Genomic DNA, 26,813 nt, shown 5'->3' with positions numbered 1-26,813 from the left:
AACCGGACGGTCTCTTCTCGAACGACCCCATGATCGTTTCCTTTGAGTAATACTCGAGAACATCTTCCTTGTGCATCAAATCTTTGACGTCCAGGAAATCATTTGTACCGTAAAATATATCTCCTAGCAATTAACATATCACGTTTTGAATGGTAGTAGTTGCAAGATAACCCCCTCGTACTGTTTATTGGCTCGACAAATGAACAAGATGGCGAAAAAATATCAGAAAAGGGAATCAAGTCTTCACCACCTCCTCCTCCGCTGCAATCACCACCATTGGCACTCCTCTGGCCATTAACTAAACAGCCCAGACGAGAGACTGCTAAATAAAGAAAAGAGATCGAGTGGTGATGATAATCAATAAATGAAAGTACTATAAATGAAACACGGATTATTGACAGCATTTTCCACAAGTGTCCAAAGACATGTTAAAAGCACATGAGCAAACATCGAATTATCCTTCCCAGAAGAATCATAATCTCTATGGGACAGTGAATCTCAGTTGATACAGCTTTGAAAAAGAAAAAAAACTAACAGGACTGCTGGTGCCTTTAGGTCACTAACCACCCACAATATTTCGGTAGTTTCTTCATTTATTTCATGTTCACCAATTAAGCATTCCCTACACAGAAGAAAGAAAACTCATTATAGCTCGGGTAAAAAACCTTGGAAATTCATAGCACTTAGAATTAGAAATAGCTAAAGAGAAACCTAGAAAACAAGTCAGTATCTAAATGCATTCTCCACCTCCCAAAAAGCGTGCTTGTAATGCCTGGGTGGGTCTACTCGATGTAGTGCTGGATGTTTTTCACTATCAGACTACACAACCCAAAATTATTTAGCCTCTCGATGATTTTATCTTTCAGGTGCTAGAAAGGACAAAATTGAGAAAACAAATTAAAAAATGTATCAAGATCCTTATGTTTAAGGGCATTCATCCTGCAGAGTTGTAATCAGATGTCTTGGAAAGTTGTTCTTCCAAAAATTATATGCCACATATTCTAATGCTGTTGAAATTTATTGCTGCAACAAACATCACCTGAAACAGAACATGTGTTGATGCATATGCATATAGGTACTATTTTAGGCAAAAGTATATAGAGTATCTACTTCACTGACAAATCCACCTTGGATTCCTTTAAAAAGGTCAGTAGCTCTTGATAATCCTCAAACACTATTTCTGCATTGTTATCCTGTGTTTTCCCCTTATAATACAAAATGCATCGTCCATTATTGTTATTGATGGTAACCCTTATACTTCCTTCCTTATCAATGCATAAATGGGTTGTCAAGGTTTTGTACTAGTTGGTGGGAATTTATCACAGTGAAAAACCCTCCAATCCTCTTAGTAAAAGGTTCCGATAAAGATTGAATGGTTTATTCCCCTCTTCCCCCCAATCCCCTTAAAGGAAAAAAAAATCCTATACATAGTGCAAGAGGCTGTTAAGAAAAAATTTCCTTTCCTTCATTTCTGGCATGCCTTCCCTATTTCGGTTGTTCTTCTTCAAGAATAAAAACAGTTATAACATCCTCCAAACAGGAAAACGAGACAGCATTGTAGTGATCACCTTCCAACATGCCGAGCATAAATCAAGCTTCTTTTCTTTTCTTTTTTGTTTTTGTTTTTTTTTTTTTTTTTCTGGTGGGAAATTACTGCCTAATTTGAATAAACAAGCAAAACCTTGACCATCAATCTGCCCAAACTTTATGAGCTTTTATCCACGACACTCCTAACTTTGTGCAAATAATCACAACAACCCATGTACATTAACTGACCATATAGGACATCATAGTATATTTTCTTTTTAAAGTCTACTTGAGAAGAATAAGATGTAAGTAGAAACCTGTATAAAATTCTTAAGCAGCAGCCTCCAGCAATTCCCTTTCTGCACGCTCCTTAATCCTTCTCTCAAGCTCTGGCCTAAAATGCCTTATGAGACCCTGTACAGGCCAAGCTGCAGCATCACCCAATGCACAGATGGTGTGGCCTTCAATCTGTTTGGTCACCTCCTGAAGCATATCTATCTCTTCCAACTTTGCATTCCCAACCTTCAACCTTTCCATGATCATCCAAAGCCATCCTGTTCCCTCCCTGCATGGGGTGCACTGTCCACAGCTCTCATGCTTGTAGAAGTAAGACAGCCTTGCAATTGCATCCACGACATCAGTAGATTTATCCATCACAATCACCGCTGCAGTCCCCAATCCTGATGTGACAGCTTTAAGTGCATCATAATCCATTAGCACGTCATCACATATGTGCTTGGGAAGCAGTGGGACAGAAGAACCCCCTGGTATCACAGCAAGTAAATTGTCCCATCCACCTCGTACACCTCCACAGTGCCTCTCTATTAACTCCTTCAGTGGTATGCTCATCTCCTCTTCAACTGTGCAAGGCTTGTTCACATGACCTGACACGCAAAATAATTTTGTCCCGGAGTTGTTCTTTCGGCCAAAACTTGCAAACCACTCTGGACCACGCCTTAAAATGGTGGGAGAGACAGCCACTGTTTCCACATTTGTAACAGTGGTGGGGCAACCATACAGCCCAGCATTAGCTGGGAAAGGAGGCTTCAATCTTGGTTTCCCTTGTTTTCCTTCAAGGCTTTCCAAAAGCGCCGTCTCTTCACCACAAATATAAGCACCAGCACCGTAGTGGATATGGACATCAAAATCATAACCAGATCCACATGCATTCTTGCCCAACAGCCCAGCTTCATAAGCTTCTTTTCTGGCCCTTTCCAGATTTATTCGTTCATTCACGTATTCACCCCTAATGTAGATATATGCAGCAGAAGCTCTCATTCCTACCCCAGCAATCAAGCATCCCTCTAAGAGCTTGTGTGGATCATGCCGCATGATTTCCCTGTCTTTGCAGGTTCCAGGTTCACTTTCATCAGCATTGACGACAAGATAGGAAGGGCGACCATCAGATGTTTTTGGCATAAATGACCATTTGAGACCAGATGGGAAACCAGCACCACCTCGTCCTCGGAGGCCAGACTTCTTAACTTCATTAACAATCCAGTCAGTACCTTTGAGCACCAAGTCCTTAGTTCTATACCAGTCACCCCGTTTCATGGCACCTTTGAGGAAAGGGTCATGCAATCCATACACGTTAGTAAAAATTCGGTCCTCATCTTTGAGGCCTCCAAAATGAGTTTTCTCTGGAGGTGGGGGAGGTGGCGGAGGCTGAGGCTGAGGAGCACCAGCATTTGTTGGAGCTTGGGTACTGAATGACCTGAAGCCAACTCCCAACCTCTCACTTTGACGCACCAAAGCTGTTCTTTGCAAAGAAAATATACCCCTAATGGGTGCCTATGCAAAACAAATATATATATATTAGGATATGCCATAGCATTATGAAGTTCACAGGTTCATTCAAATACGAAATTTAACATCCCTGTCCAGTACATTTCTTAAGAACTCGAGATTCAGAACAAAACAAACATAGAACTTGTGCAAACTAACAAGTACAGCTGAAAAACCGTCATCAATGAAATATGATAAATCTAAATACGCCAGTCCAAGAATAGAGCTCAAATATACCAGTCAAACCCGGGCTGATGTCCATTCCAGAACAACAAGGAAAGGCCAGTAACATTTCATCCAAAAGAAAAAGGCAGGTAAAATTTCATCCAAAATTAACAAATTCTACCACAAACACAAGCAAAATTTAACTTTCAAAAGCAGCATAAATTTTTTTCAAGATCATGAATTCAGTAATTTCATTTTACAAAATTCTTGAAATTTAGACTAACAGAGAATTACCAAAACACTAAGCACACACTCAAAAACAGTTTATCACAGAATAGCCCTGATAAGCTTTAATTAAAGCTTCTAACAAACAACAAAAACAAACACAGAACTTGTGCGCTCTAACGAGTACAGATGCAAAACCATCATCAACGAAATATGATAGATTTAAACACGCCAGTCCAATAATATAACTCAAATATACCAGTCAAACCCAGGTCGATGCCCATTCCAGAGCTACAACAAGGCCAGTAACATTTCATCCAAAAAAAGGCCGGCAAAAACCAAAAACTACAAATTCTACCACAAACACAACCAAAACTTAACTTCCAAAGGCAGCATAAATTTCGGCCAGGATCATGAATTCAGCAATTCCGTTTTACAAAATTCTTGAAATTTTGACTAAGACGTACAAATAACACAATTAACTAAACGCTAAACACGCACTCAAAAACAAATTATCACAGAATATCCTTAGTAAGCTTTAATTAAAGCTTTTTTTAAAAAAAAAAAAAACTGGATCTAACACAAACATGCGTTCGATAATCGTTCATACAGTCCGCTGAAACATGATTATCTACTGTAATTAAGAAAAAAAATCAGAAAGATTAAGTGAAACCCTAGGACGGTGAGAAATGAATTTAAGAAGGAAAAAAAAAGAGGACAGCGAGAGCTTAATACCATGGCAAGAAATGTGGCAGGTAAGCTTTGATGATTCGAGTCGATTCAGCTGCAACAAGTCCAGATGAGAAATGGACTATTAAGAGAATATATATCGAAATCCGACTGTCGCTAAGTATGCAAGATGGACGGCTATGATTTTCGATCTTAATGGGGTGCTTGTGATGACCACGGGTAACACGTAGCAGAGACACCCGACCGCTGTGAGTCTGTGACTGCAAGGTGGTGTTTGTTATGGGTTGCGTGAGATGTTAATTTTAAAAATATATTAAAATAAATTTTTTATTTAAAAATTAATTTTTTGATATTAATATATTAAAATAATTTAAAATCTTTAATTTAAAAAACACAAACTACGGCCTAAATAGTCGCCAAACTAGACGGTTCTGTTTCTTGGATCGTTTGTAATCTGCCTAGCTTTTGGGATTCGACCTGGGTCCGAATCACTGTCTGCAAAGCTCGAGTTTTGTTCGAAACATAAGCCCAGGCTCAGTTACCTTTTATCCCAAAATAGTTTGGATCCAAGCCCAGGTAATTAAGGCCTCATTTTAACACATTAAAAACTTAAATTATAAATAATATTTTTTCCGTATTTTCTTTACCACCAACCGAAATTATTTCATCTTATAGACGTTGGCTTCTTCATTTCTTTCCTCGTTTTCTCTTTTTACTTTTTGTTTATTTTAATTTGATTTCTTAGCTCTAACTATTTTTTTATTTGACAGTTAAAAAATATTTAAGTCAATTCGTGTCTCAACTAAAACTAAAATTCCTTCCTCGATGATATCAAGGGTGGACATCTCTTTGATCAGGTTCTTTTGAAAAGAATTTATTAATTTTTCCAGGTATTGATCCTAGAGAGTTTGGCTTTGAACGTTGTCTTCAAGTATTTCTAGGATACAAGCGTAAATAAATCATGTTATTGCTTTTAGCTTTAAAAAATGTTTAAAAGGCAATTCTTGTTATTTTGAGGACCTTTGGCCTTGTTTAATTATAAATAATAAAAAAAAAATATATATATAATATTTTTATTAGCCTATCCATTTTATTAATTATAGCTAGAATCAAAGTCACGGAAGCTATGATAGCTAACATGCGAAACGAATCCCACGAAAAAACAACAAAGGGTACGATGTCCAGCTCACCTTCCTCTCTCAAGTTGTGCGACACACCATCTGCAGTTCAATAATTCTTAGGAAAATGGCATTCATTCAACCGGTGACGCGACTCATCACACACAAGTAAAAGTACATTTTGGTACTCGAAGTTAAATAAGTTTAACCTTTTTTTGAAATGTCTCTCGATGTTGTTTTGATTGTATTGTTTTTTAAGTGTGTGTTTGGAAGTGTATTGATTGTTAAGATACCGAAGTGATAATAGTATGTATAATTTTGATTTTTTTTTTTTTTTGCATTCGCATTCATCTGCGTGCAAATCAATCAAAACCTTCTTTATTATTCGAGTCTTTTTTATTTACTATTTATTTTGAAACGGAAAGGATGTCCATTGTTTCACACATGGTTTATTATTATTATTATTGTTACAACTAAAAAATATAGGGTCAGTTTAAATATTTACATGAGCAAAAATATTTACATGAACAAAAAACCTACTTGATATGTTATTTTAAACATTTAATTAATAAATTTGTATTGTAGCTCGTTGGTTGACCTGCGATGTCCTGGCTTCAATTTTCTTCGGTAGCAATTAAATTATTTTTTATGATAGATAACTTGTCATGATATTTTTTTTAAAAAAAGTCTTTATCAATTCCAAAAACCAACCTAAACATGTGGGCCTTTTAGCCCAACCTGTGTGCTTAGGCCTTCTATCATAGCCTTCGTGCTCAAGGCTATCCATATTTTTTTTCTTAAAATGTTGAATGGTTAATTTTGTTTTTTTTATATAAAAAAAAATAGCAAAGAACATGCCTTTTTGTGATAGCCAATAGCGCGCCGTATGTTACAGCAAACAATGTTACTTTTGATTTAAATAAAATAATAGATCATCGGTAATAAATAATTAAATTAATTTTTTTAAAAAAATAAGAGATATAAAAGGCATTAAACAAGAAAAAAAAAAATAATAATTTAGATGTTATGGATTAACTGTTAAATTCATTACTCGAATAAAGAATTTAATTGGGCTCGATGAAATTTTCTTTTTGCATTATTCAATCACTTTCATGTGTATGAAATGCAAGTTTCATACAGGGGATGAATTTTTTTTCTTTAATTTTATTCAATTGTTTTCATGTGTATGTCTATTTATATTATTGTCTGATTAAATAAGAAAATAAATATGATAAAAACATTATTAAATACAACATATAACCCATGTTGTGAGATCAGATATCTTAAACTATATTTATCTATTGATTTATCTAATCTAGTCTTTAGTTATCTTAAACATTGAATTGATTTGGAATCAGGTTTCGTGATTTATTTTGGTTTATTTTAAAGATATCTCGGTCTCGTGATCAGGTTTTGAGTTAACATTGATAAACTTTGTTGCTTTACTGTGTTTTTTTTAGATTGATTTGTTTATATATAATTTCATCACCCAACAACTAGTTGTTGAAAATTGAGCTTCATCAATTGTTTCGACCTACTTTTTATAAGATTGTCCAAATCTCATTATCTGAGTCACTGGTTTGACAAGTTAGCCTGAGTTGTTTTTTTAATTCATTTTATATGAGGTTATCCTGCTTTCATGACCCGGGTTATAGATTTCACGGGGTAACTTAAGTTGACTCAACTTGTTTTTATTTTATTTTATTTTATTTCAATTTCATCTTTAAATATCGAGTTTATTGAAAATTAGGCTTCTTAATTTATCTTAGTTTACTTTTTATAAGATTATCTTATTCTCATGACCTGAGTTATGGATTTGGTAGGTTGACCCGGGTTAACTTAAGTCATATTTTTAATAATTTTTAATTGATTTATTTTTCAATTTTATCTTTCAACGTTGAGTTTATTTAAATTTAAGCTTCATAATTTATTTCGATTTGTTTTATATAGGGTTATCATGGTCTTATGACATGAGATATGAATTTGATAAGTTAACCTAGATTGACTCGAATCGATATAACATATTATCGTCTTAATAATTTTTTTAAAAATAGATGTCATTTTAAATTTTTTCAAATCAAATTATATTTTAACCAATTATTCAAATAACTTTTGAATTCACTAAATTGATTGGGTAATATCAACTCCAACACAATTTATTTATTTTTTTTCTAGAAAAAAACTAACAATGCTTGAATGTTTGAATTTATGTTCAAATAAATTTGACACTACCCGTAAAAGTTTTGCTCTAAATATTTTGGCCAGTTGATTGTCATCATCCATGCAAACAAACATTCTTATACGATCTGTCTTGTGATGCGCACAAAGTCCATTGCAAGCAAAACATGCAGGCCACATCCGGCAGTTTGTGGAGGTTTGAATAAAATACATAAATTTTTCTATTTGCAATGGCCCGACTTATTTTTTTTTTGTCGCTACTGCTGTCTATTCATGGCCCTTTGTCAGCAACGTGTTCAAGAAATACAAATTAAACTGTACTAATCGAAAAAGAAATAAAAAAGCAGCACAAACTTTAAGCAAGACATGAACTTTGAAATCTAAAACTTCATCAAGTAGCTGTAATCAATCTCTGCTATCGATTAACAAATGCCCTTTGTAAGCATTTTATGAGCAGACCAGTAAGATATTATTTTCGACCATCACTGACTGTGTTAAATAATATTTATATAGTTTTATTTATTAAAAATAAAATAATATTTTTAGTTTAATTTATATATATTTTATTTGTATTTAAATTAAGTCAATGAACTCATAATAAACAGATTATTCAGAATTCTAGCATTTTTTTGTGTGTTTAATCTTAATTATTTCAACAAATATAACCAAAAATTTTAAATTCGATCAAGTGATCGACTTAGTCCAAAACCAAGGTCATGAGTTTTGTCTGAATTACCAGGTTTTGATCGAATCACCAGGTTAATTGTTTTTTATTATTTTTATAAATCAAAACAATACTATTTTGATTAAAAAAATAAATAATCAACAGTTTATACTTGGATTTTTGACCGGATCTTACTGGGTCACTAGATTAACATGTCAGGTTAGGTGAGCTTTTAACTTCTTTTTCTAAATCTGGTTTGGCTCCATTTCCAGATCAGCGGAATTCAAGTCATTTAGCTGGGCTGAATTTTAACTCTTTCAATGTAACTATCTCAAGAAGTTTTAATCTCAAATTGAACCTCTTTTTCCCCCTCAAATTGATATATGATGGAACAGAATCCAAGAAATCCACATACATTCAGCAATTTAAATATATCATTGAATATATCCATGATTGTGATTTTTAAATAACTGCATGCATATATCGCTCATAATCTAACATTTCAAGGGAAGGAAGCTGGCACTGTTTTGTCTTTTTAATTTTTGTTTATTGGTTTAATTTATTGTTATTTTTATTCCTTTGTTTTTGAACTCGAGAGAAGGGTGTCGAGCTTGGGATTTTAAAAGGCTGTTTGGCACTGCGGTTCAAACAGATTTTTGAAAAATTTCAAATTTTTTTTTTTGTTAAAATTAAGTTCGGTTTGTACTTTCTGGATCGTTTTGATGTGTTGATATTAAAAATGATTTTTAAAAAATAAAAAAATATTATTGGCATACTTTTCAACACGAAAAGCTATTTAAAAAGCAACCGCTACTACATTTCCAAACACCAGTTAAATATTTCCTACCCATTAGGCTTAGTATTCCCTTATTAATAACAATAACAATAACAATAACAATAACAATCTCTTTCATGTGATCAAAATGATCCTAAATAAATTCTCCAATTCAATTACCAAATAATTTCTGGTCAACATATCTTATAAAAAAAATTATAAACACACTTACAGTAGACAAAAAAAAAAAAAAAAAAAAAAACGAGCAATCATCCAAATGGCACCAAACAATGCTATGAAAACTTTTTTCTAAAAAAATATTTTCCCCTCGTCGAATAGAGAGAAGAACATGTATGCTAGAATTAATTACCGGACCCCACTCAAGAAGGTCCCACAATCAGGTGACGACGTGGTCCTAGCGAAGCATTTAACCACGGTTAAGCCACTCCCAAAAATAAATAAAACGCTTCCTTTCCCTCCTTTTCCTCCTTGACCACCCTCTCCTCTCCTCTCTTCTCCCGCACGCAGGCGAGATCGAGACGTGGAGTCTTTCACACAGAAAAGCGAGAGAAATGACAGTATTTGGGAACTCCGGCGCCGTATTTCTAGCCGGAAAACAGGTGTTTCCAGTTGATTACCAGGCAGAGGTTTCACAGAAACTCGTCGATGCTTCGCATAATAATGATTTAAAACAGGCACTTCAGTGTCTAGAAGATCCTTTTGTGGACGTCAACTTCATCGGAACTGTCAGCTTGAAGTCAAAGAAGACTGAAGTCTCGTTGCACGATGAGTCGGCAAATGAAGTTCATGTTGAATACGAGGAGTTCAAGACCGACGTTTCTGCTCTCTTCCTCGCTGCTCATGCCGGGAATTTAACACTTGTCAGAAAGCTACTGGTAATAAACTCACTGCCCCTCCCTCATTTTTTTTTCCTGGTGCTAGACCTTCACTTCATTTCCAGACAAAACAGAGCTTGATTCGTTTTTCGTGCTAGACAAAAACAAAAAAAAAAAGTTGTTTAACATGTTTTAGAATTTAGACATTATCACTGCTCTTTTTATTTTTATTTTTATTTTCCTGACGAAATAAATCATCTCGATGTATACTTTTTTCGCATGTAGATGATAAAACATTTTGATTATGGAGATTTTGTTTTTGTTTTTAAAAAAATTTGAACTTTGATAATTGTGATTCCAGCTAGCAATAGGGCAATAGCATCAACAAATTCCTTAAATTAGTAACGGTAAAAATCTAAGAAAAATTAATCCTCACAAATTACTTGAGGTTTGCCATAATGAGGAATGATTTGGGGATGTGGGTGTAAAAACGTGTAACAGGGATAAATCCGTAAGGATGTGTATAAATTTATTTTAATTTTTTTTTTTTCCACTTCAATTCAGCATAACGCGTGCACTGAGAAATATCTAGGAACAAAAACCTGACAAATAAGCCTCTGAGAGATCACGTGACGTATGCTGCGGATTTTATGATCTTCTCAACATTCACTACAAGTAAATTATTCTCTAGTCCCTGATTTTGAAGAAAACTATAATTAGCCCCTCATATCTATAAACCTACAACTTAGGCCCTTGGATTTTAGTGCTTGTCAGAATGTGGTAGAAGTTGCCTTTAAATATGCTTTTCGTTCATATATATCTTAAAATTTATTTTTGATATTAGCTCATCAAAACAATCTAAAAACATTAAAAAAATTAATTTTAAGCAAAAAAATCTTTAAATTTTAGGCAACCGAAGTTTTTGCCGCAATAACAAACATGACAGAGGTTTAGAGAAAACCAAGATGTTTTAGAAAGTTAAGAGTCAACAAGAGTTAAGGGACTAAGTTATAGGTTTTCAAATATAAAGGACTAAGTTATAATTGTGTTCAAAATCCAAATACTAGAGAATAATTTCACTCCACCATACAGAAGTCTGAAAGCTATTTCAACAACCGCCTGCTTTGGATACTCGGAATCTTCAACGTAACAAATGCAAGTACAATCCTGCTCACCAAAATCCTGCAGAGAGCTTATCTAAAATCCGGGCTCAAGCAAACATAGCTTTTCCCTTTATAATATTCCATCCATCTACTACAGTAACTACACTGTCCTGTTAACTGCAGAGAGTGAGGTCAGATCATAGATTTGATTCGTTTGGGAAATCGGGGCCAGGACTTTTCCCCCCCTTCTGCTGGTAGTTTCTGTGATGACTTTTACCACTCTATACTATTACACCTTGCACATATTACTTTTACGTTACCAGAACCTTTCTGTATTCATGTTCAAAAAACAAAAAAGAAGAAGAAGAAGAATTGTGTGTGTGTGTGTGTGTGTGTGTAATACTTTCTTGCTTGCTGAATTATATTTCTGACTTGTTATATTCTGGCACTGAATGGACTATATATTAACTTAGTAATTGATGATGCCGTTTCAATTTAATGATGATATATATAAAATACTTTCTTGCTGCGTGACAGAGTCTTGGAGCCAACGTAAATCAGAAACTGTTTCGAGGCTATGCCACAACAGCAGCGATAAGGGAGGGGCATTTGGATGTATTAGACATTCTAGTGAAATCTGGGGCATTTCAGGAGGCATGCGAGGAGGCTTTGTTAGAGGCAAGCTACCTTGGGCAGGCCAGGCCTGCAGAGCTGCTCATGGGGTCTGACTTGATACGTCCACAAGTTGCTGTTCATGCACTTGTATCTGCATGCTGTAGAGGGTTTGCCAGTGTAGTCGACACACTCGTCAAGGTAACCACTCATGTCACTTCAAAAGCTTCGCATAGTAGACTTGTAGATTTCTGAAACGGTATAACTTCAGTGCTTCAAAACTTTGAGTTGATCAATTTCACACTAGAAACTGGTACTGATTTCAAGGGTTTGACGAGTTGAGAAACTATGGGAGGATTCTGAAGGATTTTAGATTCCTTGACAACCCTTTTAACGGATCAAAATAATGCACCTTTACCAGATTTTTACTTTGTTTCTAATGAATGTTTGATATAAGTTGCTGCATTTTAGACATCGATTCACCTTTTCTTCCAACAAGTATGTCACTTGTCAATTTGACTCGCTTTTATCTGTGAAGAGAAATAGTAAAATAACACAACAGTGAGAGCATTTATGGTCCGCTGTATTATTGTTATGAGAAAATCGCTTCAAATTTTTATCCAAGAGCAATATTTCTGATTAAAAGATTGTTCTGACTTTGGTTTGCATAACAGTGTTGAATTTAAGCGCACCAATTTGATATTGCGAATTTACACTGAGACTCTAAAGTTGTGACAGTGTGGAGTAGATGCCAGTGCAATCGACAGGGCTCTGCTTCGATCTTCTAAGCCACCACTTCATGCTAATGTTGACTGTAATGCACTTGCTGCTGCCATTGTTAGTAGACAGATCTCTGTTGTTAGATTGCTGCTGCAGGTAAACATTTTGGTTCCTAACTATCACAATTCAGGAAGCTCATCATAAAAGATGGATCTTCTAGCGATCCTAGTCAAAATGGCATATATCAAGGATAGCAACAAGTTCGTAGTGTAGGACCAGTGAAGCTATGCAACCTGATATTGTTGCTTGAAGTGTGAATTGTGCCTTGTCAGAATATTTTCATAAAATGGAGTTATTAATGGAAGAATTGAACCATCAGTCGGAGCATTTACCTCCCCTAACTAGATCTAATGCATTTAATTTTGTCCATACATGAAAAATTCTATAGCCACTGAAGAACCACGCTCTGCTTTGTGTATGTGCTTAGCAAGTCCTTAGTTTTATCGCTTTTGAAGATTAGTCTGGTTTCTTCTTGACGCATGAGGGTGTGCAAGATATTTAAAATTATTCTGTTGCTTGAATGGTGTCATTTTTTGAGAATTTAATCTGGTCATGCATTTTTACAACAACAAAGGTTCTGTTCCCAAGTATTTGTATGGGTGGGTGCGGAGTATGGGGTCCTTAGGTATGTGTCAGTGAAATGTGCTATATATGAAAGAGATCAATATACTTTTATGGTGGTCCTCATGTTTGCCATTTTCTGACATGACCTTACTTTGTCGGTGTATTAGAGAAAGTAATTTATAGATTAAACATTCTTATTTTAGCACAAGTACTGCTGATCATTTGCCATGGTTTTTAACTTTTGGAAACTGGAACAGGTTGGAGTTGGGACGGACATGAAGGTGAGACTGGGAGCCTGGTCTTGGGACATGGATACCGGGGAAGAATTCCGAGTTGGTGCAGGACTAGCTGAAGCGTATTCAATCACCTGGTGTGCTGTAGAGTATTTTGAAGCCAGTGGTGCTATATTGCGCATGCTCCTTCAGCACCTCTCTCCTAACATCCCTCACTTTGGGAGAACTCTCATCCACCATGCCATTCTTTGCAGTAATGCACGAGCAGCAGAAGTGTTACTAAATTGCGGTGCAGATAAAGAACTTCCAGTGAGAACAACTTTGAAAAATGATTTACGTCCTGTGCATTTAGCTGCACGGCTTGGAACGCCGAAAGTTCTTGAACAGCTGGTCTTTGCTAGCTGTGATCTCAACTCAAGAACAGATTCCGGAGAAACTGCCTTAATGATATGTGCTAGGTACAGGCAAGAAGAGTGCCTAAAAGTTCTTGTCTCAGCTGGTGCTGATCTTGGTCTGGTTAATTCAGCTGGTCTGTCTGCTAGCTCAATAGCAAGGTCAGCTAGATGGGCTCTTGGCTTTCAGCAAGCTGTGGTAGATGTGATTCGAGACGGGAAGAGTGCCAAGTCAAGCAATGCTGCAGTGTTTTCCCCTTTAAAGTGTGTGGTTCAAGCAAATGCTGTTGAGGCCCTGAAAAAACTAATTGAGCAGTCCTATATTGATCTTGATGAACAAGATGATGATGGATTCTCTGCTGCCATGACTGCAGCAGCTAATGGTTACGTCGAGGCTTTCCGGTTGCTTGTCCATGCCGGAGCTAATATAAAGCTTCAGAACAGATTTGGTGACACGGCAATCAGCTTATCAGAGTCAAACCAACATGGCGAGGCAATTGAAAAGGTGATGATAGAGTACGCACTCAAAGAGGGATATAACTACTCCGCCAGCATTCATGCTCTACATCGTGCAGCACGCAGGGGAGACTTGGATTTGGTTTGCATGTTAGCTAGAGAGGGTTACGATGTCAACGCATCGGACGGCGATGGATACACTCCACTAATGCTAGCTGCAAGGGAAGGGCATGGTAAGGTGTGTGAGCTTCTAATCTCTCGTGGGGCTCAATGCGATATTGAGAACGAGAGATGTGAAACTGCACTGTCTCTTGCAATGAAGAATGGTTATAAAAACGAGGCAGAGCATGTGATACTGGATGAGCTTTCTCGACAACTTGTTCTGGAGGGGAATCGTGTCAAGAAGCACATAAAGTGTGGAAAAGGGGCTCCTCATTACAAATCATTGAGGATGGTAGATGCTTCCGGGGCTCTGCGATGGGGAAAGTCAAGCAAGAGAAACGTAGTTTGCAAGGGTGCTGAGCTTGGTCCGAGCACAAAATTCCGATGGAGTCGTCGTAAAAAGCTTGATGTTGAGGACCCAGGAATGTTCCATGTGATAACCACAAAGAACAGGGAGGTGCACTTTGTGTGTGAAGGTGGGGTTGAAATGGCCGAACTGTGGGTGAGGGGAATCAAGCTGATCACCAGAGAAGCCATTTTTGGCAAGAAAACAGAGTGACCTTTGGATCGTAAATAAAATGAAATGCTTTGCTGCATATTTACGCGAATTTGAAAAATTAATGCTTCTTCTCCTAGTAATTTCTATAGTAATTCCTCTGCACCTTGGCACTGTAAAGCTTTTGGTCTCCAGTTGCTCCACGAAATTTGCTTTGCCTTCGAGGGCTACCGGTACCCTGGCAGAGGGAAAACAGGTGTTTTGAGGAAGCTAGCTTCCAATGATGCACGGCTTTTCACCATGGGAATTTCACTGATAATGTAACTGGGTGTAAATATGAAACTGCTAAGCGTTTTTTTTTTTTAAAAAAACAAACAAACAAGAAGCTGCTTCGCCTTACTGGGTTTGGCGTGTTTTTAAATTCGTCCGAGTCTAATTGCAAAATTCATTAATTTTAAATTAAATTAAATTAAATAAGAGGTAATATATTAAAACCTGATTAATATTTTTTAAAACTATATTATTTTGAATTCAAATGCTCAATTTATAACTTGAGTTGTTAGCCTACTTATATATATATATAAAAGAAGAAGATACATGATCATATTTAGAGTCTCTTTCGCAATATAATTGTATTTGTTTTTCAAAATATTTTTCATACTGAAATCATGTTTTTATTGAAATGATATTTTTTATTCTGTAAAAATTATTTTTTGAGATCAGAACATTAAAACAATCTAAAACATACAATAAAAATTAAAACGATACCTTAATTTATTATTTTATTAAAATAAATTTGTTATCAAATCAAATCAAATTTAACAATATAAAATACAATTTTATCTTTGCTAATCTTAATTTAGTGAGTGAAAACTAACCCAATATATCTAAATTAAAAAAAAATTGATTAACACATGAATACTCACAACAGTTTTTTTTTTTCTTGTTTTTTTTGGGGGGTGAGAAATGGTGGTCTCAACAGTTTGGTGAAACTTAAAAGAGAACTATTATTTAGCCCTGTGTTGTAGCAAATAATCAGTCAAATCCCTTTGGTTGTAAAACCTCCATATCTAATCCCTAATGTTTTTGTATTTTTATAACTTAGTTATCCGCTACAATTAATTACTTGTTTTCCTATTACCTATTTATTTGTCAATTTTTCCAAATTTACCAATATAAAACAAAATCTAAAGGGTGTTTTAGAAAAGCATTTTGGACATCTTGATTGTTTTAACCATTTTCAAAACCATAAGGACTAACCTACAATATATTCATAAACCAGGGACTAAATAAGTAACAATCTACTCTTTATAAGAAGCTAGACGCAATATTAACCGGTAGGGAAAAGGTGACACGTCGTTAAGAAGGCAATTAGACCGCTATTAAGGAGACGACGAGTCGGTCCCAGATATCTTAAACGACATTCCAAAAACGAGAAGGGGCATGTTTTGAAAAGTACCAAGCAGCAGACAGAGTTGAGGTTACAGAAGAGGGCAGTCTCTTCCTGTCAAGCTGTAGGTCAATTTCTTCTTGTTTTCTATCAAATGGCGAGTCATCTGCCTATAGTGCAATTCGAAGACAAAATAATGAAAACCGTGGAAGATAATGCTGTGGTAGTGATAATTGGAGAGACTGGTTCAGGAAAGAGTACTCAACTCTCTCAGATGCTTCACCGCAGAGGCTACACCAAATCCGGAATTATTGCCGTCACTCAGCCCCGTCGAGTCGCCGCCGTCTCCGTTGCAAGGTCTCAACAACAGCTTCCAACAAACTTCTTCGTGTGTTTGCTAACTTTGTTGCTGCTGACTAAACTTGTACGTATGGTTCTTTAACAGACGCGTTGCGCAGGAGCTTGGCGTTACTCTTGGGGAGGAAGTGGGTTATGCCATTCGATTTGAAGATAGAACTTCAGATTTGACCCGGATCAAGTAATGGAGCTCAATCCTACTATATATATATATATTGATTTCTTCGTTTGTCATGTCTTATTAGTTATAGCATGGTGAACTGCGCAGGTACCTTACTGATGGAGTGCTCCTTCGCGAAAGTCTGTCTAACCCGGAGCTTAATCAGTATTCAGTAATCATATTGGATGAAGCTCATGAGAGGAGTTTGAACACGTAAGGAAGGCCTTTGAAATATGCTTTGTTTGGTAATATTGCTTCTTTTTTCTTTTCTTGTTTTTCTTAATCATATGTCCAGTATGTTTATCAATTGATCCTCCCTTAGGGATATTTTGCTGGGACTGGTGAAACGTTTGGTTAAAATGCGTGCCTCCAAATTGAAGGTTCTCATCACTTCAGCTACTCTCGATGGTGAAAAAGTATCAGAATTCTTTTCGGATTGCCCTGTATTGAATGTCCCTGGAAAGTTATACCCGGTGGAAATATTGTACAGTGAGGAGCGTCCTAAAAGCTATATCGAATCTTCTTTAAGAACAGCTATGGGTATGAAAAGACAATATTCCTTTGTGTTTGGCTTTAATTAATGCCATGTTTCATTCCCCTAGAGATTCCTACTATACATCCCTATCATTTAATATTCATCCATAGTACATAGTGGGAAATCGTTAATTGGAGATGTTTCTGGCGTTTATCATCAAAAAATATCTCCTTTTTGCCAATTCTTTAAACAAACTGGGTATGAATTAGGTAGCTGCAGCCGATATGGATTAATTTGATAACTGCAGCCGATATAGGTCCAGGATTGACATTTATGGAGTGTAAGTTTTAACAATCTTAGCACTGATATTGATTGAAATTTTGTTCAAATAGCAAAAATGAGCATATTTCAAGATTTTGTAGCTATTCTTCCACTCGTTTCCAGATGCTTATCATTCACCACCACCAATCAGGTTTTCAATCTTTATTGTGCTTTGTTTTGCTACAGTATAAATTAACTTTAACATCTCTTGCGCCTTAACATAGGATGTCAATAATACAAATTTAAATTACAAAGTGGGTTGCAATCTTCTGTTCAGAGTACTAAAGGAAGTTTAAGCTACCTTCAATGAAAAGTTTCAGTGAAATTGAGGGTATTTTCATTTTCAGTGCTTATTTTGTTATTTTCATATTCAATTAGCTGTAGACATTATGCTGCATCCAGCACTGCCGTTCTGAAGCTCAGATACAGGAGTGTTGTCATTGGTTGACAGCAGCATTAAGTTAGTTACATCTTATCTGACATGGATCAAACAATGAAGGAAATGAATAGCTGACCCTAAATATATTGGGCTTGGGATCTAATTGAGTTGAGTAAATCTGCAGTAAAGCTGTTTGGGTAGATAAGTAGGTTGGTAGAATTTGTTTTTAGCTGTCTGCTTCGTTTTCTGCTGGCAGCTAATGATGCCAATATCTACATATACTATATAGGAAATGATAGTGGTGTATTATTTTAGTGCTTCTTGCTAAATATATCTGAAATACCTCACATTCCTAGTAACCGTATGCTCCTCTCTGGTTTCAATAAATTGAAAAGGGCAGTGACCTGCAATGTTTTGTCAATTATATTTTTTGTTTGATAAGTTAGCTTGTTGATGAGGTTTTTCTGCCAATTGTTCCTCTCAGATATACATGTTCGGGAACCAGAAGGTGATGTCTTAATTTTCATGACCGGACAGGTGATGTTGAATTTGGCTCTACCCTTCTGCTTTGATGATTAAAAGTTTTGTGTTGCTATTGATTGTAAAAAGTCACTTTTGACCTTGTGCAGGATGATATAGATAAGCTGGTTTCAAAGTTGGAGGATAGAGTTCAAAGCCTAGAGGAAGGCTCCTGCATGGATGCAATTATCCTTCCACTTCATGGTTCTTTACCACCTGAACTGCAGGCAGGTCTTTCATTTTTGCTTTTTGTCCACAAATGAAACCGAGTGAGCTTATTTATTGAACTCTATGCCTGCAATCGTAGGGATCCCTTTTGGGATCATTCCATTTCATATTGATACCTTTTAGATTTTTCTGTCTTTGAACTAAAATTCTGAGTCATTCACACCATTTAATCAAGCGCAAAAGAAACTAATGAATTAGCAAGCCTAACAGGAATCTTACCCAGCAATTCCTGTTGTTCTTGTGCGGTAGAAATAATCCCAAAGTGTGTATTTTCCTTTTGAGATGTCATTGTCTTCTCATTCTCACTTACATGCGCAACTTTCTCTCTCAACTATCTGAAAGTCAAGCTGGAGTCCATTTTAATTTCTTGAGATGTAGATCACGAGGCTTGAGATTTCATTATACTTCTGTGTTTAACAGCCATGTGTTTCCCATGACTCTTCAGGTGCGTGTATTTAGTCCTCCACCTCCAAACTGTAGGCGATTTATCGTTGCAACAAATATTGCTGAAACTTCTTTGACTGTTGATGGCGTTGTGTAAGGACAATCAGACACTTATCATGTACAAGTGCCTTTAGTTTTAGTTGTATTCTTTATGCAATTTGTGCATGCTTATTTTGTTTAATGCGGTTTTCATGTCAAGATTGTTGTTCTTTCACTGATTCATTTGCTATCTTTACTCTAATCTGTTATTTTGGTTGCAAATTATGTTTCAATGACAGATACGTTATTGATTCTGGATATGTTAAGCAACGGCAATACAACCCATCAACCGGCATGTATTCTCTAGATATTATTCAAATTAGCAAGTAAGCAGTCTAATTGAATTTTATTTATTTATTTAGTTTTGACCTTATACTTGAAAATATTTGTACTCTTTTGTTTTCCATGCATGAGACAGTCTTGTTTCTAACCACAAAATCTTGTTCTAAGGCTCTCTTTCTCATTGTGCAATACAATTCATCCCATTGTGCAATACAATTTTATTTGTGTTGAGTGGTGGTCATTGAGATTGATGAGAAGGTAAAGAAGAGATTTGTTCTGCCAGCCTCACTCAATGTCATATATCTGAGCAAATGCATTTTGCTATAAATTTGTTTGCTCAAATTGGTAACTATGGTTTTGCATTCTTACTGTTTCCTTTTTTCTTTTTCTTTATTTGTCTTTGTTTGCTTTTAACTATATCCAAAGAAGTTGGGGATGAATTGGAAAAATGTATCTAGAAACCTTTTTTGTTACAAGACCATGGCTTTTCATTATCAACAAAGCTGTGTCCTTACAACAACCTCTTGTCATCATTCTTTATTTTATGTTTTGAGACATACATTACATGACCACTAAGCTGACACAAAGTGTTTATATAAGTATTCTGGTTATTACTTAGTAGATTCTCAATCTTTTTATAGGCATGCTTGTGCCATGAGAAATTGGATTCAGAGTATTCTGGGCACCTGATTCCCATACTTTGCAGGGAATGCTTATTTTTAGTGTTAGATATGGCTAATAAGTTGAAAATCATCTATTTTTTGTGTCTGTTTATGCCGCTTAAAAGCAGCAATATTACGATAGTTCTATTACATTAGTGCAATGGATTTAAGCCTGCATTTCATCACTGACCAGCAATACAGCAAGAAAAGTACCTAAAGGTTTCTCCACCTCTTCTCTAGGATTTTTTTCCCATATTATTTTATTTACTTCCAAAAGAAAAGGAACAAAGTCGTTGAGATATCATAGCACCCATGCTTCACTTTACCCTCCCAGTTATCTTTTTGTAAATGCTAAGGGTTGTTTGGTTGTTTCAAGTGCTTCTGGGTTGAAAAACCAACAAATTGATGTTTTTTGGGTGCTTTTGGATGGTTTTGATATGAAGATGTCAAATGCATGATGCCTTTTCACCCAAAAGACTTTTGCAAACATACTGGAGACGCATCACCAAACATACTAATTCTGCAAATATTTTTCCTTCGGCAATAAGGTAACTTTTCTGGCTTACTTGATTGCAGAGTGCAGGCAAATCAGCGTGCAGGACGAGCTGGAAGAACACGACCTGGAAAGTGCTATCGGCTATATTCCTCTGAGGTTTACCAAGAAGAATTCCTTGATGTAACAGTTCCTGAAATACAGCGGTCTTCTCTTGCTGGGAGTGTTCTTTACTTGAAATCATTAGATCTGCCAGATATTGACATTCTCAAGTTTGATTTTCTCGATCCCCCTTCATGTAAGCAATTAACATGTTCCTGGTCTAAAATTCGAGTTCTCAACCAACATCTATATCCCTTCTTCCTTCTGCTAAGAAAAAACTAGACCCTAGAGAGCATAAGTGAACCATTTGTGTTTTCTTCTATCTAGTATGTGGAACCTAAATCTGATTATCTTTGTTTCAGTTGAGTCACTAGAAGATGCTTTAAAGCAACTATATCTCATCGATGCCATAGATGATACTGGTTTGATCACAAGTGTTGGACAAACGATGGCTGGTAATGGATTTTAATCCCTCTCATTATTTGCTCCTCCTGTTCACTAAATTTGTGAGTGTGCCCATAATTTAGAATGCTTTATTGGGGTTTCGTCAAATTTGCTTTGAAAAGTTGAACCAATATCAGTTGCTCTAATGCATCACAGCCTTCCATCTTTTCTGTTATATCCATTTTTTTCCATTCCAGTAAGTATTGCATTAATCTTCTTGCTATCAACAGCTGCCTACTCATCATCTTGTTAGACCTTCTCTTGTTTGAGTGAACTATATTCGTCATATCACTTACCATCTTGTGGTGGTGGTCAAGGTCCACTTATTAGTGGTAGTGTTTACTTTTTCCACATGCAGTTATTTGGAAAGGATTGAATCTCCTCCCATCAACTACAAACTGAATAGCTTTGGAGTTAATTCTCGGTCTTATTGAAGTTCTGGTGGGAAATCTGCAATTGCACTTTTCTTTTTCTTTTTTCACGAGTTACAGTTATGTAAGAGTGGAAAGGAAAGACATTCAGAACTACCAACACAAATTTCCACACAACCAGCGTCTTGATGCCCAATTACCATGAGCATCCACAACAAAAATGTTGGGATATCTACTGCCATGAGTTCCATAAACTTCTAATGCTAGCTAATCCTTTTATTTTTCTTGACTTCTAATGCTCACTCATTAGCAAAAATTTTGTTATTCTAAGCAGTTTTAAAATTTTACATGCTTTTGATATGTATAAAATAAAAATTTATGTCACAAGTTTGCTGACAATATTATCTTCTTTTGATTCAGAACTTCCACTAGAACCCTCACTTTCAAGAACCTTGATGGAGGCAAATGAGAATGGTTGCTTATCCCAGGCTTTGACTGTTGTTGCCATGTTGTCAGCAGAAACCACGTTACTTGCTGGACAAAGGTTAGTTTGTATCTATGCACTAGATGGTCCTTTTTTGGCTTTTACGAAGCTGTTATTATTTCAAATCATGTCTTTTATTTTGGAATTGACTAATGTCAATAAAGGTAACATATCAACTTTGCAAAGCCAAAAAAAAATAGAGAAAAATGAAAAGGAAAAGCTAAATGAGTAAAATAATATAGCTGCTGTTTATTTTCCTTTATATGTTTATTTGCTTGTCTCCTGATCTTTTGTTGAGCTGCATGTTTTGTGACCCCATTGCCTTTTGCATTTTTTGTGCTACTAATAACCTAAATTATGCTTGTCTTTCTTATTCCTACTTTGAGATACTATCTTGCATCACTAAAGATGCTGGATCCTAATATCAGTGATCTGCATCTAAAAATTGTTCAAGAACCATGTGCCGATGCTAATTTGTTTAACCTAAGGAACATCGCCTGTGGATAGTCATAGGTTTCTGTTGGTGTCTAGAAAAGTCAAGATGTTAATAATTTTTCTACATGCTAAACAGTTACTCGAATCAACGTTCAATGTTGGGTGTGGCACCTATCTGTGCTTTTCTGTTGCTAAAAAAAATACCATTTTTTGTATTCAAAAGTTGCATTCTTAAATACCTAAATTATTGAAGGCTGAAAACCTGCATTGATAATTAATTGATCCACTTTAATTAACTGCAGAATGAACTTGAGTTTCACTTTTGACTCACAGTAATGATGTGCGTGCGCGTGTCTTTTGACTCACAGTTATGATGTGTATTTATGTGCCTTTGACTCACAGTAACAAAGTGTACATACGCCTCAAAGCTTAATTAAGGTTTTGACTCTGCAGTAGCAAGAGTAATGAAAAGAAGAGGAAACACCCTCCCCCTGACCTTCCAGATGGTTCTGGTTGGGGTGATCATGTTCAGTTGCTACAGATTTTTGAGCAATGGGATCAAAACGAATTTGATATTGGCTGGTGCAAAGACAAAGGTTTGCAGGTAATTTTTTCTTCTGCATGTAAAACCTTGGTATATTTTGACCAACTTCCATATCATCTTTGCTAGACTAAGGTTAAGTCATACAATTACATGTTTTCCTATCTGATAAAAAGTTACTTCTAAATCAAGTTGTTTTTTCAAGTATTTATTTCTTTATTGGGATGAAAGGCAGAGGAATATGCACTGTCTATGCTACAGATTATCCATATCTGCCTCATTTTCTTGCAAATGCCTGGGCCTTTTGGCAATAAAAAGAAGTCAAGGCACCTAGTTTTTTGCAGAATTCATTTATAGATACCAGCAAAGTCAGTCTGGTATTTAGCTTTAATAATGTATGTGGTTTACCATCTGTAGGTGCGAGGGATGAAGTTCGTCAAAGATGTACGACGACAGTTGTCCCAGTTAATGCAAAAAATAGCAAAGGGTTCGTACTTCTATTTTTAGGAACATTGACACCTATATTGTGATATGGTATCATACAGATGTTTTTTCAAAAGAGACCCTTTATTTCACATGTCTAAATTGCTTTCGTTGGCAAGATGTCATTTTCATGTTCTAGTTTTGTTGTCCAGTAACATTGAAATTGTTGGGGCATGGTTATAGATGCTCTGCTGGTTGCTGGTTTTTCTTTTTTAGGGGAATTAATTTATTTTTTCCTTCATATTTATAGCAACTCAATTTTTGAGCTCAATATTTAATTGAAGTTACAAATAGAAGATGATTGACCTCCTGTAAAATAAGTCCTTCAGTGTAAGGTAGAAAGGCTATCAGATGGGAGAACAATGCAAAATAAACACAAGGAATTTTGTAAGAGACAAATTAGCTAGGCAAGCACCTCCCATGCCCAATGCTCCATGAGAAGTGCAGGCCTGCAATACCTTAGCAAACTGCCTTGCCTATAGGCATTTGAGGTGCTAGCAGTGTGCCTCAACCTGGTACCTCTGCAAGCACCTGGTGACATCACTGGTGTTGACACTTCAAATACAGTCACAGAAGATGTTTGGTATTTAGTGAGGACAATTTGACATGAAGTGATATGATAACTGGTAAGAAAATTTGGGGCTTCATAAATGAGGAGATGGAGATACAGAAGGAAACAAACAAGCACAAATACAAGTGCAAAGTAGTCAAGTTCATAGCAAATGTTGAAAAGGAAGAGGCTGATTCCAGAGGAAACAAAGGATGAGATTGAAGGCTATGAATCTAGTGATGGAGGAGAGGAGAGAATAGATGTTGATGATGATGATGCAGTGGATGCTGATGAAATTAACCCCTTGGGGTTTTGCCTAACCACCAATTAGCAGCCACATTCGGGATTAACCACAACTCTCTACCCTACCCTGCACTTCATATGATATTGATATGGTGATATTTAAATAGTGTTTGTGGTGTGATATTAAAATGAATTTTGTTCACTTCATAATGGGTTTACAAGGATGACAGTGTTAAACTTATATGTTGAACAAATGCTTCTATTTGATGATGATATTAGTGTTTCTGTAGTTGCTTAATTTTTTTCAAGTGCGTGTGTGAACATCTATAATGTCTGTCTATATATACATATCAGTAAACTAGCTCCTAGCTTCATCCCGGTAAGAGTCCAGGCTGACACATTTTGTGATGAAGCATTTAGCAACCTAAAGTGCCTTGCACTTTTAACCACTCTGTAGTTGCCTACATTTTCTTAATCATCTTATGTATTTTTAGCATAAGTTAAACACAAATGAACTTGATCATTCTTCATCTGTGTGGAATAAGAGAACTTGTGGAATATCTTCTGCATTTTACACTTTGAATTTTCTGTCTAGTTAGTTGGGAGGTATTCTTCCATGTACATTTTTCTGCTTCACTATCCTAATGGATTATGTTTATGCTGTGTGTGTGTATTTTGAACTGAAATTATGTTTATATGGAAGCAGGTTCATTAAATGTACGAACAAATGAAAGATATAAAGAAAGACAACGGGATTACAAGAATTTGAGGAAGGCTTTGTGTGTTGGCTTTGCAAATAAGCTTGCTGAGAGAATGGTACAACACAATGGCTATAGAACTATAGGTTTCAAGCCCCAACTAGTTCAGGTATTGAAGCTCTTATATGTTAGTTATTATATTCTGAATCCCAGCTGTTGTTCATATGGGCATAATAATGAATTTGGTCAATTTGATTCCACATGTTGCATGACTGAACTTCAGAGTTTAGTGCAATCATGTTTGATACCTTGTATTTAATTCATGAAAAGAGATTTATAAAAGCTTTATTTGGTTTATGTTAAAAGGAGAAGGAAGGTGAATTGTTGGTTGAGGCATTTGGTATGAAACTAAAGGTCCTCATGATAAATAAAAAGAAAAGAAAAAAGAAACTAAAGGTCCGAAGTTCCTCTCTTCGAGATGTAGATGCATGTTTTTTGCAACAATTGCATGTCTATTCTGAAAAAGGAAAAAAACAACAAGATAATAGTAAAGTTGATCTGTAAATTTATTTATATCACATCTACTATTTGTGATATTTGAAGTCAGCTTCCATTTCAATTGAAAATTGTGGTTTCAGGTGCACCCATCCTCCACCCTGAAAACAGATGAAGATGGAATGTTTCCAAACTATGTTGTGTATCATGAACTCATTGCCACCTCCCGTCCATATATGCGCAATGTATGTGCTGTAGAGATGCCATGGGTCAACCCCATTTTGAAGAAGCTTGAGAAACTGAATATCGACAAGCTAAGGTAAATTTGATAAATATGCAATTTTTATAATAAGAGGGTGGGCGTAGTTCTAGTTCCAACCTCATTCTCCAAGTAAAGTATCCCTATATCTTTTCCTTTCATTTTTCATGTTCCTTTCTCCAATCTGAGATCCATGGATCACAGACAGTATCTCCCCATGGCCTTTCACCATAAGCCAAGAAAAGATAATTCTTATCTGGTCTCCTTCCATTAACCCCTCTTTCTTAGTAATATTGCAAATTGTTTTTACCAATCCCTCAAGCCAGCAAGCAAGGACAGAAGACAATAGTGCTGACAATATTGAGTTTTTTTTTTTTTTTTTGCAGTGGGGGATCTGGTCATAGTATTAGAGAGGAAAGTGAGACAAAGGTCTCCTCCTTGCCAAAGAAAGAGGAGGCTGTTACTGGAGTTCCAGACGACCGTGAAAGTAGAATTCAGGCAGCTAGGGATCGCTTTCTTGCTCGTAAAGGAAAGAAATGAGCTAAGCAATGCAGATAGAGTAGGATTGGCATAAAATACTGCTCCTGGGTTCTCCCCGTCGGTTGTGGGGCCTGCCAAATGAAAATACTGATGGGGACACTTCAGGTCAGTGACTCTCCCGCACCCTCCCCTCTCATTTTCAGCGGCCTCTTGTCAACATTTTCAGATTTATGATCAACAGGCCCTTGGAGATGAGATACTGCACGCTTACAAACTGGAGTTATGCACCAATGACCCGTTATTTTGGTCTTCAAGTAGCTCATTTTCTCACCCATGCTATATTCATTGTCGTGGCTTAAATACTGTGTCAGCCATTTTTGTGTTCCTCATCCGTTCACAATATCACCACGGAGGAAGTTTCTAGTGGTTCTCTAGAAGCAGATATAAATCTTGAAAATTGAGAGATCCAAACTACTTGCATGTTATGTTTGATTTCTAATAATAGATATTCAAAGCTGAAAGAGACCTAGTTCCATCCAATATTAGAATTTAATACGGTATGTTACAATTACAAAATTATTCATCCCCCCCCCCCAAAAAAAAAAAAAAAAGAAAAAAAGAAAGAAAGAAAGAAACCTAATAATATTTCTTTAGAGACTCAAGAATTATTGGGAAATTTTTTTGATTAAATCAACTGTATTATATTCTATTAAACGTT

General features: G+C 36.0%; 3 protein-coding genes across 4 annotated transcripts; 2 read left to right on the top strand and 1 right to left on the bottom strand.

The window, feature by feature from the left end:
* Positions 1–348: 348 nt before the first annotated feature.
* LOC118048804 (NADH dehydrogenase [ubiquinone] flavoprotein 1, mitochondrial) lies at positions 349–4,661 on the bottom strand. Its single transcript, XM_035058622.2, has 3 exons — positions 4,438–4,661; positions 1,845–3,318; positions 349–622 (listed from the first exon to the last, which is right to left on the bottom strand). The coding sequence occupies exons 1-2, from the start codon at positions 4,438–4,440 to the stop codon at positions 1,858–1,860; spliced, it is 1,464 nt and encodes a 487-aa protein (XP_034914513.1). The 5' UTR covers positions 4,441–4,661; the 3' UTR covers positions 349–622; positions 1,845–1,857.
* A 4,937-nt stretch (positions 4,662–9,598) lies between these two features.
* Positions 9,599–15,101, top strand: LOC118048805 (uncharacterized). Its single transcript, XM_035058623.2, has 4 exons — positions 9,599–10,023; positions 11,604–11,879; positions 12,417–12,554; positions 13,280–15,101. Exons 1-4 carry the CDS (start codon positions 9,700–9,702, stop codon positions 14,822–14,824), a joined length of 2,283 nt encoding a protein of 760 aa, XP_034914514.1. The 5' UTR covers positions 9,599–9,699; the 3' UTR covers positions 14,825–15,101.
* A 1,101-nt stretch (positions 15,102–16,202) lies between these two features.
* LOC118048806 (probable pre-mRNA-splicing factor ATP-dependent RNA helicase DEAH4) lies at positions 16,203–26,616 on the top strand. 2 transcript variants are annotated; one of them, XR_004687527.2, is made up of 17 exons: positions 16,203–16,508; positions 16,597–16,689; positions 16,777–16,881; positions 16,991–17,208; positions 18,328–18,380; positions 18,473–18,589; positions 19,036–19,127; positions 19,313–19,399; positions 20,594–20,808; positions 20,975–21,067; positions 21,848–21,971; positions 22,800–22,950; positions 23,305–23,374; positions 24,870–25,030; positions 25,500–25,675; positions 26,002–26,260; positions 26,337–26,616. XR_004687527.2 is itself a non-coding variant. In XM_035058625.2 (16 exons), exons 1-16 carry the CDS (start codon positions 16,306–16,308, stop codon positions 26,153–26,155), a joined length of 2,112 nt encoding a protein of 703 aa, XP_034914516.1. In that variant the 5' UTR covers positions 16,203–16,305; the 3' UTR covers positions 26,156–26,616. The 2 variants fall into 2 exon arrangements, 1 of the variants encoding a protein (XP_034914516.1); XM_035058625.2 differs by having other exon boundaries at positions 26,002–26,616.
* The last annotated feature ends 197 nt before the right edge of the window (positions 26,617–26,813 follow it).

This window comes from Populus alba, chromosome 10 (genome assembly GCF_005239225.2).
Source record: "Populus alba chromosome 10, ASM523922v2, whole genome shotgun sequence".
Taxonomy (NCBI): Eukaryota; Viridiplantae; Streptophyta; class Magnoliopsida; order Malpighiales; family Salicaceae; genus Populus; species Populus alba.
This window is presented reverse-complemented; position numbering and strand designations above follow the sequence as displayed.

Bases quoted from the DNA above. Each gene is read 5' to 3' on its own strand.
- LOC118048805 (XM_035058623.2), top strand. From the start codon at position 9,700: ATGACAGTATTTGGGAACTCCGGCGCCGTATTTCTAGCCGGAAAACAG. The intron at 10,024-11,603 runs GTAATAAACTCA...GCTGCGTGACAG, and splicing joins CACTTGTCAGAAAGCTACTG to AGTCTTGGAGCCAACGTAAA. The intron at 12,555-13,279 runs GTAAACATTTTG...AAACTGGAACAG, and splicing joins TTGTTAGATTGCTGCTGCAG to GTTGGAGTTGGGACGGACAT.
- LOC118048806 (XM_035058625.2), top strand. From the start codon at position 16,306: ATGGCGAGTCATCTGCCTATAGTGCAATTCGAAGACAAAATAATGAAA. The intron at 16,882-16,990 runs GTAAGGAAGGCC...ATCCTCCCTTAG, and splicing joins CATGAGAGGAGTTTGAACAC to GGATATTTTGCTGGGACTGG. The intron at 23,375-24,869 runs GTTCGTACTTCT...ATATGGAAGCAG, and splicing joins AATGCAAAAAATAGCAAAGG to GTTCATTAAATGTACGAACA.